We start from the raw sequence: 13,040 nt of genomic DNA, 5'->3' as shown, positions 1-13,040 counted from the left end.
TAGTATAACAGCATTCTGAGTGTTGTAAGATATTCTAAACTGAAGCACGCAACTGGGCGATACTGTTGCAATTACCAACACAAGAGAAGACAAGAGAAGAGAAGATGCACATATATATATATATCTTCAATTTTGAGAACTGAGAAGGAAGGAAAACTTGGAAATGTTCAGAAACATACTTCTGACAATCACCCAATGGGGATGGAGGGGGCCACGATAGCTTCCATCTATGCTTTGGCTAATTAATATTCCTTCTGTTTTTGCTTTCTCCTCTGCTATTTGTCTTTTGTTTAGGTAAAAATGATTTTCTTCGATTTTAAAAAACCTGCACCTGCAAAATTAATTTCACAATGACATATCCCTGTCACCCTTCTCCCTCCTTCTCAGTTCTCCCCATTCTTGACGCTGTCGTTTTTGTATATATTTTCACTCAACCTGATTCTCTTCTTTGGACTGGACTGCAGTGATCGATCATCGAATCCCTCTTTTTTCCTTGTCCCTTTCTATAAAGATCTTCAACATCTCTCTCTCTCTCTCTCTCTCTCATTTCACTCTCTCCCCCTGTCCTTCCTTTCCAGCAGCTGCAACCGACTTATTCAAATCCTCCATAATTAAACAGGAAATAAAGCTCCAGCTAAAACCAGATAGGCCCCATCTTTTGCACTCTCATCTTTTCACAACTCAAAACTCCAAAAACCCTTTTTGTTTTTTTCCCTCTTTCCCCCTTTTTAAGCTTTCCCCTCCCCCCTATGCTCTCTCTCTCTCTCTCTCTCTCTCTCTCTGCTCTGTCCACAAATTTCCCTGAAGAATTCCAAAACCCACTAATTTCACATTCTCTATAAATTGAGCAAGACCCATCTCTCTCAATACCAAAAGAAACAAAGAGGCAAGAAAATGGAGTATTGGACCTCTTTGGCCTCCCTTCTGGGAGTTTTGGCCTTCTGCCAAACGCTCCTCCAATTAGTCTTCCCACCGGAGCTCCGGTTCGCAGCTTTCAAGCTCTTAAACCGGATCTCCAACTGGTTCTCCTCCTACTGCTACTTCGACATCACCGAGATCGACGGCGTCAACACCAACGAGCTCTACAACGCCGTGCAGCTCTATCTCAGCTCCTCCGTCTCCATCACCGGCAGCCGCCTCAGCCTCACCCGCGCGCTCAACTCCAGCGCCATCACCTTCGGCCTCTCCAACAATGACTGCATCGTTGACACCTACAACGGCGTCACCGTCATCTGGGAACACGTCGTCACCCAGAGGCAATCTCAGACTTTCTCGTGGCGCCCTTTGCCGGAAGAAAAGCGAGGCTTCACTCTCCGTATCAAGAAGCGCGACAAGAAGCTTATTCTCGATTCGTATTTGGACTACATAATGGAAAAGGCCAACGAAATGCGGAGAAAGAACCAAGACCGTCTTCTGTACACGAACTCAAGAGGCGGATCGTTGGACTCCAGGGGACATCCATGGGAGTCTGTACCGTTTAAGCATCCAAGCACATTTGAGACCTTAGCCATGGACCCGGCAAAGAAGGGGGAGATCCTGAAGGATCTCGTGGATTTCGCCAACGGTCAAGGATTCTACCAGAAGACCGGCCGGGCCTGGAAAAGAGGGTACCTGCTATATGGGCCGCCGGGGACCGGGAAATCAAGCATGATTGCCGCCATGGCAAACTATCTCGGTTATGATATATACGACTTGGAGCTGACGGAGGTGCATACAAACTCGGAGCTGAGGAAGCTGCTGATGAAGACGAGCTCCAAGTCCATAATTGTCATTGAGGACATTGATTGTTCTCTGAGTTTGACCAGCAGGAAGAACAATACTAATGGTACTAATTCCACCGCCAGGAGTAGTTACTACGATGTGGGTGAAATGCGAGGTGGTGGGTGTGTCTCCGGTGAGGATGGCGCCGGCGGGAACAACACGATAACGCTTTCCGGGTTGTTGAATTTTACGGACGGGTTATGGTCGTGCTGCGGGAGCGAGAGGATTTTCGTGTTCACCACGAACCACATTGAGAAGCTCGACCCGGCATTGCTGAGGAGCGGGAGGATGGATATGCACATATACATGAGCTACTGTTCGTTCCCGTCATTGAAGATACTGCTGAAGAATTACTTGGGGATGGAAGAGGGTGATTTGGACGGCGTGATGCTGAAGGAGTTGGAGGACGTTGTTGAGAAGGCGGAGATGACGCCGGCGGATGTCAGCGAGGTCTTGATCAAGAACCGGACGGATAAGGAGAAGGCGGTGAGGGAGTTGTTGGAGGCGTTGAAGGTGAGGCGTGCGAAGAATGTTGGGCTGAGGGAGAAGAATGCCGATGACGTGGAAGAGGAGGAGCAGGAGAAGAGGGCCTTGGAGAGCCCTAAGGAAGGCTGTGAGTTTCAGGAGGAGAGTTGTAAGGAAGGAAAAGGAAATGATGAGAAAGATGATGTTACGATAGAGAAATGAAGGGTTTTTTTTCTTTTTTCTTTTTCTTTTGTGTTATTTACGGTGCAGAAGCCAGAAAGTTTAGAGCTTGAAATGATTTTGGTGGGGAGGGAAAAACTTGGCATCCAATTTAAACATGTTTTATATAAATATATATATATATATAATATTTGTGTTTTTAGTTGGAATAATGAACAGTATAGTCCATAAGGGAAATGCTAGTCTTCTCACCCCATCCCATCAATCCTAAGTGATTTTATTTTTTTTATTTAATAAATTCATTTTCAGATTTTTGCACTTAAGGTCGGTGGGATAGGGTTGAGATGCTGGTGAGAACACTAGCATTTCCGGGTCCATAAATAAGCTTATTGATTTGCATGTGGTGGGTTGGACAGGTTGGGCATATCATGGGGATTGGGGACTTCCTTTTGTGTTACATTACACAGATCATTGCGGTGGTTATAGCATTATTACATTGCTAGCTAGCTAGCTAGCTAGCTGGGCTTTTTGTGACAACCTGGGAAGCACATGGGCAAATCTGTATTTTGATGGAACATGTTGGGAGTTTAGAACCGGGAATGTTCCTTCAAATTATTAATTGGAACAACTTTCTCTTCAAAATATTTTTAATGATAAAAATACTTCTAATAAATTTGGGTGGGTCTGCAAATAATAGTTTTAGTTTGACCATTTTTCAAGTTTGAATTTCTTTTTTTCAACTTACCAAGTCATTCAAAATCATCGGTTGTTTTTTTCTCGTCGGTCGTTTTTCGTACGAATCATATGCCAAAACATGTTGAAATCGTTTTTCGTACGAACCATACGCCAAAACATATTTTCAACGGAAAACAATACCCGCCGAGGTAATAATCGGAGAGGGGTAAGGTCTAATGTTATATGGGGTGGGTGTGTTGAAATCTTTTTTCTTTCTTTGGTTTTCACTTTCTCCTGTCTTGAATTGATGCGGTTCTGGGAGAAGACTGTAGTAGGGGATAGGCATGTAGGAATAAGACGCATGAAAAAGGTGAAACAACAGAAGATGCCCGAGATTTAGTGTTGGGAAAAAGAAGGATTTAGAGCTGCAAAAGCAGCTGGAAAGTCTACACTTCTTAGTTCTAATGAGAAAATGTTGACATTTTGCTGCTGATTTTGATATTTGAGTTGGAATGGAAAGGCAATGGGTTGTCAAGGCTCGGTTAGATATGGACGGACGTGGTGGTGACAACGACTAACAACAACCTTTTAATCTTTTTTTTTTCTTTTTCTTTTTTACATGGAAAACATGATGCATTGCTTTAGGGGTATGAAAAGGAAGATCGACTCTTTTACTCTTCTTTTTGTGTGCACTTTATTTATTTCTTTTCTTTTCAATCTCTTTCGGGTTTGGGCATAAATATAGCAAGATCACGGCTGCCATGAATTGTACCTACTTTTCATCATTCTTCTTTTCTTTTTCTTTTTTTAATTAAAAAAAAAAAATACTTATAACTCCCTCAAACTACTTTTTTTTTTTTTTTAAGAAATCCCTTTCAATATATGAAAAAGACCAAAACCAGTCAAATGTGCAGGGTTACAAAGAATCTCTAATACACCAAGTCAGAGACACCGCGGTGAGAGTTTCCTCTACCCAGGCCAAATAGACGAAGACCATAACAAAATACAGCTGCTCAAAAACCTAGACAAACAAAAAAATACCTCTTCAGAATATATAACTCTGCTAGATCTAGGAGAGGGCTTTTGCAGACTAGGTTTTGATCTTAAATAAAACAAACTGCAGCCGTATTAACAACAACCAGATACAAACAAAGAAAAAGAAAAAAATACAAAAGCACAAGCCGGATCATTTCCCCCACTTCCCCAAATTGCTCGACGAATTGCAGACTCCAAAAAATCCGGAAACTGCTCCTGGAAGATCACCTAAAGCCAAACCCAAAAATAGCGCATGAATCACTGTTACAGCACCCGATAAAAGCGCCTGAAAAACAGTTACAAATCTGAAAATTGTGATTTAACTGCAAAGCCCCTACTGGGAGAAAACCGAAGAAAAAACCACCCAAACCGCCGATCCCCTTATGCCCTAAAATCCCAATCACCGCTACTGCAGCAATCAGCCACGAAAATCAGATGAAACGAAGTCGTCTCCGGCGAAGCCATTCAAACAGCAGTGGTGAAAACAAAGCCTCCTATTGAAAATCAACATTGTCAGGCGAGAATAAACCATGGAAGAAACCCAAATCTTAGACTTAAGCGAAAACGTCTCCTACGTGCCAACCAAGCAGCGCCGGATCACAAAATCCTGTTAGAAATCAAACACTGGCCGCCACAAATCAGATCAAAAAACAGTCATGGACGAAACCCAAATCGGAAAAATAGGAGAAAAACCACCGCCTGTACACCCCATCTCCATCCCGGAACAGAACGAGATAACACTACCACTTCACTTCTTTAGATGCCGACAAAACCCAAAGAAAGAAGGAAATTTATTTATAAACAAAAACTACTGGGAAGGAGGGTAGCGGAAGGCTCCCCTCCTCCAAAATCACGCCCAGAGGTCACTACCCAGAGGAAAAATCGCCAGAGCAAAAAAAAATGAAGGATTTTGAAATGCACATAAAAAAGGATTCTAACTCTCTCAAACTACTACATCATTGTCAATGTCCCCTTTAAACTACCAATTGTATCAATGTCCCCCCTTAAACTACCCAAAGAAAAATCCAATATTTTTCTTAATGACAAAAATATTCTTCATAAAATTATTAATTTTTTTAAAAAAAAAAATAAACAAAAAGTTATACAAGAAAAATAAACAAAAAAAATTGAAAACTAGTTTTTTTTCAAAAAAAAAAATTCAGTTATTTTTTCGTTTTATTTATTTATTTTTAAAAAAAATCATTCTTTTTCGTTTTTTAATTTTAATTTTAATTTTTTGGTTTTTTCGTTAATTTTTTTTTTAGTTTTTAGTTTTTTTTTCCTAATTTATAAGGACATTTTTGTCTTTTTGTTGGTATTAGGGGAGACATTAATTTTTATTTTTTTTTATAATTTGAGGAAGGACATTGACACAATTGTGATAGTTTGAGAGAGACATTGATAATTAAGTTATAATTTGAAATAAATATGTGTACTTTTTTCTTTTTTATTTAAAGTCTCAACCTTAGAGAATAGTTAAACCTAAGTCAATGGATAAAACATCATTACTATGTTAATTAATTAAGTATGTTTAGACTTCTTACTAGAGTTAGAGACCTGCTTGCAGCTATAAGAGGTAAGTAAGTGTTTGAACGTTATCACATGCCGTAATTATTTATATGAATATCATGATGTTATGTTTTTCTATGATGTCACCCGAAGCATATGTGGTACACATGATTTTAAGAGAAAAGAAAATGTTTTTTTTTTTTTTAAGAAAAAAAAAACGAAAAAATAGAGAAAAAAAATCCCTCTCATGCTGGAACCAATAATTCTTATGGATGAAGCCAAGCATAAATGAAGAATATTAAGATAAGTGGGCCAAAGCTTGAATGAGAAATATATTAAAAAATTTAAAAATTAAATTAAATTAATATATATATATATATATATATATATGCATGCAGTTTTAGTTAAGGATGACACATCACCAACATTGGCTACTAAACTTTGTACATTTTTTTTTTTTTTTGAAAAAGACAACTATAGTATAAATAAATTGCATGATCACATTAAGGCATTTGGAAAATAATGCTCTGTTTGTTTCGGCGTAAAATAATTTCGGCATTTCTGGTGTTTGGTAGGAGCGAAAATAATAATCAACTGGAAAATGATTTCTGTTTGACCAAAAATGCTTAGTAAATTTCGGAAAATGATTTACACTTTTTAAAAGCGTAAATCATTTTCCGAAGACGCCAGACGCAATCGATCTATTTTAAACGGCACAGTCAACCTTCAAGTTCAAGCAGCCGACCACCATCGAAATATTGCCGGTATCGGAATCCAATATCCGGTTAATGTCACTGAAATCTGGCGATGGAATCCGGCCACCTTCTCCGGAATCCGGTCAGCCAGATTCCGGCGACCAATCTGACCGGAATCCGGCCATCTGACCGGATCTGGCCAGAGAGCCGGATTCCGGCCGGCTGGCTGGATCTGGCCAGATGGCCGGAATCCGGCTATCCCAGATTCCGACGAAACTGTCCGGATTCCGGCCTTTATCGCGAATTCTGGCTATATTAGCCGGAATCAGGTAAAAATAGTCAGAATCTTGTCGGTCAGTGACCGAATCTCGTCATCGATGATTTTTATATTATTTTACATTAATATTTTTATGTTGTGAATAAAAATTGATTTTTATAAGTTAATATGATTGAATAAAAATATAAAAAAAATATTTGCGATTTTTCGTACGCGCCAAACACCGGAAAATGCTTTCGACGGAAAATGGTTTCCTGTAAAATGACTTCTCTGAAATCATTTTACGACGGAAACCATTTTACGTCGAAACAAACGTAGCATAAATAAAAAGATATGCACAAGTTAGCAATTAATAGAATTACATGATGAACAATAGAATATAATAGCTTTTTCGGGAAAAACATACATATCTTCTCAAATTATCATTCAATTGTCAACGTCCCTCTCAAACTACCAATTGTGTTAGTGTTCCCCCTCAAACTATCAAAAAATGTCAATGTCTCCTTAAAACCAACAAAAATGACCATAATTTTTTTTTCAATAAGACAAAAATGTCCTTATATTCGAAAAAAAAAAAAATAAAACTAAAACTAAAGAAAAAACGAAAAAAATAAATAAACTGAAAATTATAAAAACAATTTTTTTGTTTTACATTAAAGTACGTTTACATGACATTTTTTTGCACTTGCTCCTAGCTAGCTTCTAAACACTCACTATAACTAAGTTATAATATAACTTTTTAAATATTTTTGTTTATAAGTAAACTAACTAAAAGATTTAGTAAGCATAATATTGTTTTAGTGTTAATTTACTGAGAATTAATCAGAGTAACTCTCACTTCATTGTTCAATAACTTTGGGTAATGGGTATCCTAATCATTAAGTAAAAATCAAAGTTATTGTACATTTTATTTTTAAAGTATTGATTAATGATTAAATTTATCTCTTCCTATCAGCTTAAGGTTTTGGAATAAGTGGTAATTTAACATGGTATCAGAACAGATGTCTTAAGTTCGAACCATATCAATCTCCTTCATTTACCTCACATTTTAATTAAATATTTCACCTATTAAAAAGGAGTTTGAGCCCACAAGTGAGGGGGAGTGTTAAAATATTGATTAAATTTATCTATTCCTATCAACTTAAGCTTTTAGAACAAGTGTGTGAAAAGTTCATATACCCATTGACACTCTCAAAAGACGTTTTGAGAAATGATCCATGGACATCATGGTTTATAAAGTGCCAACGTAAAAAAAATCATAGCGATGTAGGACACTTTAATACGTCATTTACATATAGCAACTAATGACCAAACACGTGAACAACAACAAAAACAAAAAACGGACCCACCATCACCAAAAAAAAAAAAAAAAAAAAAAAAACATGTGGTTTAATATTGTTGTCAATGCATTAACAAAATATTTTATAGGTTGTTTTGATTCCATTCACAACTTTTGAAGTTCTGGTTATACCAAGAATAAGAAAGAAAAAAACTTCATAATTCTTGGGACTTGGGAGAATTATTAAGGAGTGCAATATACCCTTTTTTTTTTCTTTTTTTTTTTTAATCTTTTTTGGCATTGGGTTTACGTAACTTTTCAGTTCAATTATAATATTTTCTTTAATATTAATAATTAGGTTCGAAAAGTCTCAAATATTTGCGTTTTATAAAAGAAGCAGTTTGCTTGTCAAAATTGATTCCATTGGCAGAACCCCCAAAGGCCATGTGGAAAATGTGGACGTACTCTCTCTATTATTGATTCTTGTTCAAAAGGCTGTGGGCATAAAGTTAGTAGTGTCTGAATTAAATAAAGACAATTAAACATAACTTCAATTTAATCTGGAACTCATTTTTTAAGAATTCATAAAAATTTGGTTGTTAAGAATTAAATTCATGAGAATTACAAATTCCATTTAATTCGTGTACATTATCTTTGTAAGAATTACTAATGTAACAACTATATTCAAGCTTCACCCAAAAAATAACTATATATAGTTGAGTTAAAAAAATGTTTATCAATATTAAAATATATTTTTATCATTTGGAAAAATGATCCATTATGGTCAAATTATTAATTCTATATCTACTAAATGAATATATATATATATATATATATATATATATATATATATATATATATATATATATATATATATATATATATATATATATATATATATATGAAGTTATTGCACAAAACCACAACTTTGTAAATATAATGTTGTCTAAAATATGATATAAGTTTAACTCCTAAATATATATGAGCAAAGAATAATGTGTCTTGAAATTAAAATTCTGATTTTGTGAGCACTAGCTAGCTGCCTAGAGCATGTTGGATAAGGGAGTTATTCATGTTTAAATATTAGATTAAGAAGAATTCTAGAGTTCCTTCTAATGTCCTTCTGGAATAAAAAATTTCTAACATCGCGATGACTGTTATACGTACAGTTGAGCGTATCTCGGTAATTCGGTATGAATATTTGCCAAGCATAAACAAACACGGATGACTTGTCAAAGAACATTAGCAGAAGACATTCCGATGCTTATGTTAGAATGATAATTCAAGAAGAATATAAAGCAGGAGGAAGAATGAGAGGGTAAAAGAACGCTTACCTTGTCCTAGGGTTTGCCACATTCTTTGTAGGATTGACATGGGTAAGGCAAGTAGGTATGGAAGGGTTCAGTATTGACGGTGGCAAATTCGTGCGAATGTCGTTTCTTTTGGATATACCTACCGCCTACGTAAGTCCATTCCTTACAGAGTCAATTCCTCCTTCTATAGTACTAAGTACAAATAGGCAAGACCTTTAATGAAGGAATACTTTTCCATATACAGCCTTTCTGTTATACGTCTGTCGAGGAGTCGGTTCATGAAGGTCTTGGAGGACCATCGGTCGGTTGAGGGTCCATCAATCAATCGATTCCCTAAAGGGCTGTCCGTCGGTTGGAGTTTTAACATTTAACGATTCACCAGAGAGGTCTTGTGGTGATGGGACACTCTGTAACACTCCGGTTCTATATTGGGAAGAGATGAATAGCTCACATAGAGTGAGTAGTTTATAAAGATACTCATGGGTGTTAAGTCTCACATTGCCTTGTTACTAGGTGAAACTGGACTTTATAAAGGATTCTAGAAAAGTTCTAAATTGACTAGTCCTTTTGGGGTGATAGCGCAGATGTGGCTAGCGCTTTTCCTTGGGTCGTTACACACTCAGTCCCTCATGAGGGCGGATGTACCTCTATGGGCCCGAGGACGCTTTAATGGGCCTCCTCAGGTGGACTTGCATGCATGATTAAAACTGCATGGCCTTGGATCGTGGCTCTGGTTGTAAGTGGATAAGGTGAGATTGAAACAGCTGGACTTGTATTGACATCTTGTTTGGGGAATTGAAGTATTTTTCTTTTTTTTTAATCAAAGGTACGTAAGTTATAATTAGTCCAAGTAGAGATACACAAACAGATCAAAAGTAAAAATAAATAAATATATTTATTTATTATATATAAGATCCCACAAATCACAATCCATACTAAGCAACAAAGATTGCAGTCATTTAGAAGATCAAAAAAAAAAAAGTTTTTTATTCCGATGGTTCCCCACTGAGGCATTTAACATGTCCCACAAACAATAAATAGCGTACTCAACAATTAGTCCTAAAGACACAATAATCTTACTTGAGGATCTTACACCACGTTACTAAATCCATTACAACTGGCGAAGCCTCAAATATAAATCTTTTGATAATATTTTAATTTGTCGCCATTCTTTTTCACCAAACTGTCAAATGAGAATCCAATCTTAATTTTATCTTTAATTGTTCCATCTTTGAACCATACAAAAAGTATATACAAATTCAAGCCATTGTTTGCTTCAACGAGTGAAGAAATTATTGGAAAAGCATATATATATATATATATATATATATATCATGAAGTCCAGGAAAATTAATTAAAGCCCACCCAGATATATTTTTAGAATGATTAATATGACCAAAACAGTTTAGTGTGATTCTTCTGCATTATGTTTTAATATGCATAAGAGTAATGTTATATATATATATATGTTAAGATCAGTGTGTTTGACATTGTGATTTAATTCGTAGACAAATAATGCGATTTTAAACCGAATTTCAAAAAATGTATCGTTTGAGAGTACGTTTTTAAAAACATTGTGATTTGAAAACATAGAAAAATTCATGTTTTCAAATTACATACTATGGATGCTTTTTTCTCTTTAAAAAAGAAAAAAAAAAAAAAAAAGAAGTGTCATTTTAAAGGGCAAATTACAATGTTACCAAATGTTTAACTGCGTTTTTAAAAGTTACACTTTTAAATCACAAACCCAAATGGATATTCCTAATTAGCTGACTTGATACTATCAATTCGAGTAATGCTATATATATATATATAATTCTTTTATACTCTCAAAGTTTACGTGACTTTTAAAATATCACCATTAGATTTGTGATGAACCAATATTGAATTTTGATCAAATGGTAATTTTAAAAGCCACATCAACTTTGTAGAATAAAAAGAGAAGGGTATATAGTATTACACATAATGCTAAGGACCATCTTTTTATCCTCCCAAATTGATGTGGCTTTTAAAATTATCATTTGATTTGAGAGTTATCACTATTGAATTTTAATCCAATGGTGATCGATCATTTTAAAAGTCACGTCAACCAGGGACGGAGCCAGAAGTTCTTATGGGTAGGGGCCAATAGCCAAAATAATTTTTTTTGGTATGGGCCAAATAAGCTAAATTTTTATTTTTACCTTATATTTTTTAATTTCTTAGAATTTTTTTTTCCACCTAATAAATTTTTTTTTAGGAAATTGGAAGGGTGGGGCCATGGCCCCTGCTAGCCCCTCCCTCCCTCCGTCCCTGACGTCAACTTTAAAAGGATAAAAAGTGAAAAAAATAAAAATAAAAATAAAAATTAATCTCTAACATTACTCATATCCTATCAATCATTCGATTAGCCATTATTAAAAGAAAGAAGTAGAAAAGAATCTAATGTTGGATTGAAAATGCCAAGTAGTAGTGAGATCGATAACGGAAGAAAATGTTATTTTCTAGTCTTTATTACACGCCGAGGTTGATGGTCTATATATTAAGACCCACGTACATGGCATATAATTTTCATACATCATTTTGGCTATTTGCATGTTCGGCTACCAAGAAAGAAGAATATGATACTCGATCATTTCTTATCGAAAATTGACCATTAATTATTTTCATGGTCAAAAGTTAGAATCTTAGACCAATAGTTATACAGGAGGAGGAGGAGGAGGAATGATGTCCATATATAAGTGTTATGAAGCTGTCAAAGACTGGAAGATTCTTAGACCAATCAATTAGCCAAACGGATGAGCCAAATTTTTTTAGCATATATATTTAAGTTGTTCTGTGATTCCAAGCATATCTTGGAGCATCTGTACCTTCCCTTGGGTTCTTTCAGGCTTGTTTGATTGTCCGAATTTTTTGAAAAATATTTAAAATTGCCAATATATATCGAGAGAATTTGTTTTTTAAAATTATGTTTCGATGGTTTAGAAAACTCAAAAAAAAAATTAAAAAAAGTTAAATAAAATCTTAGTAGAATTTGAATTCTAAAATACAGTATTTGAAAAATAATTGTCGCTCAAACATGCCCTTCCAAACTCCCAAGATGTGGGAACTACATATATATATATATATATATATATATATGTCTTAGGTTTTAGCAAGAATTCTCATATTGTTTTTCAAAAAAAAAAAAAAAGGAATTCTCATGATAAATTTAAGGAAAAGTTAAAATTCTTAGTAAACTATTTTATCAAATAATATATTTTAATTTTAATTTTGGAAGAAGAGGCCATTAAGTGGATCATGAGACATGAGTAAGTATATTAGTGAGTATAAACTGAGGTAGTGGAAGGCAAATTAAAAAGAGAGAGAAGAAGATGTTCTTCTTTCTTGACTTCGTTGAACCTGTAAAAAGGAGAAGAAAAAAAAAATGAAGTGATAATTTTATTGAAATAATTAATGATAAAAGCGACTTTGCCAAAAGATAACATATTTATAGTCCCAAGAGTCAAGAGTACCCTATATATTCTCCTAAAATAAGAAAAAAAATATTAATCAATCCTTGAAAATAAGGAAATAAAATATAATAAAAATTAAACAAATTAAAAAATTAAAAAAAAATTAAAAAAAAATTAAAAAAAAACCCCTCTTCGCCGCTTGAATTCCATGCATGCGTTTGAAGCTCGATCTTGTACGAATACGAGTTCAAATGCAACTATTAATTTGTTGTACTCCCGTTGATAACCTGATCATTCGAATTATGCTGCTTCAAGCGCATTAATCCTTGTGACTAATCCCCGTTAAAAAGCTTAATTATTCAAGTGCTGTCTCAAACATAACTTTCTGAACTTCAAGAATGAGTTCCATTTGAACAA

General features: G+C 35.1%; 1 protein-coding gene across 1 annotated transcript; it reads left to right on the top strand.

The window, feature by feature from the left end:
- Nucleotides 1-226: 226 nt before the first annotated feature.
- Nucleotides 227-2,593, top strand: LOC133870058 (AAA-ATPase At5g57480-like). The gene has a single exon (XM_062307094.1). The coding sequence runs from the start codon at nt 895-897 to the stop codon at nt 2,446-2,448; it is 1,554 nt and encodes a 517-aa protein (XP_062163078.1). The 5' UTR covers nt 227-894; the 3' UTR covers nt 2,449-2,593.
- Nucleotides 2,594-13,040: the final 10,447 nt, after the last annotated feature.

This window comes from Alnus glutinosa, chromosome 6, assembly GCF_958979055.1.
Source record: "Alnus glutinosa chromosome 6, dhAlnGlut1.1, whole genome shotgun sequence".
NCBI classification, from domain to species: Eukaryota; Viridiplantae; Streptophyta; class Magnoliopsida; order Fagales; family Betulaceae; genus Alnus; species Alnus glutinosa.
This window is presented reverse-complemented; position numbering and strand designations above follow the sequence as displayed.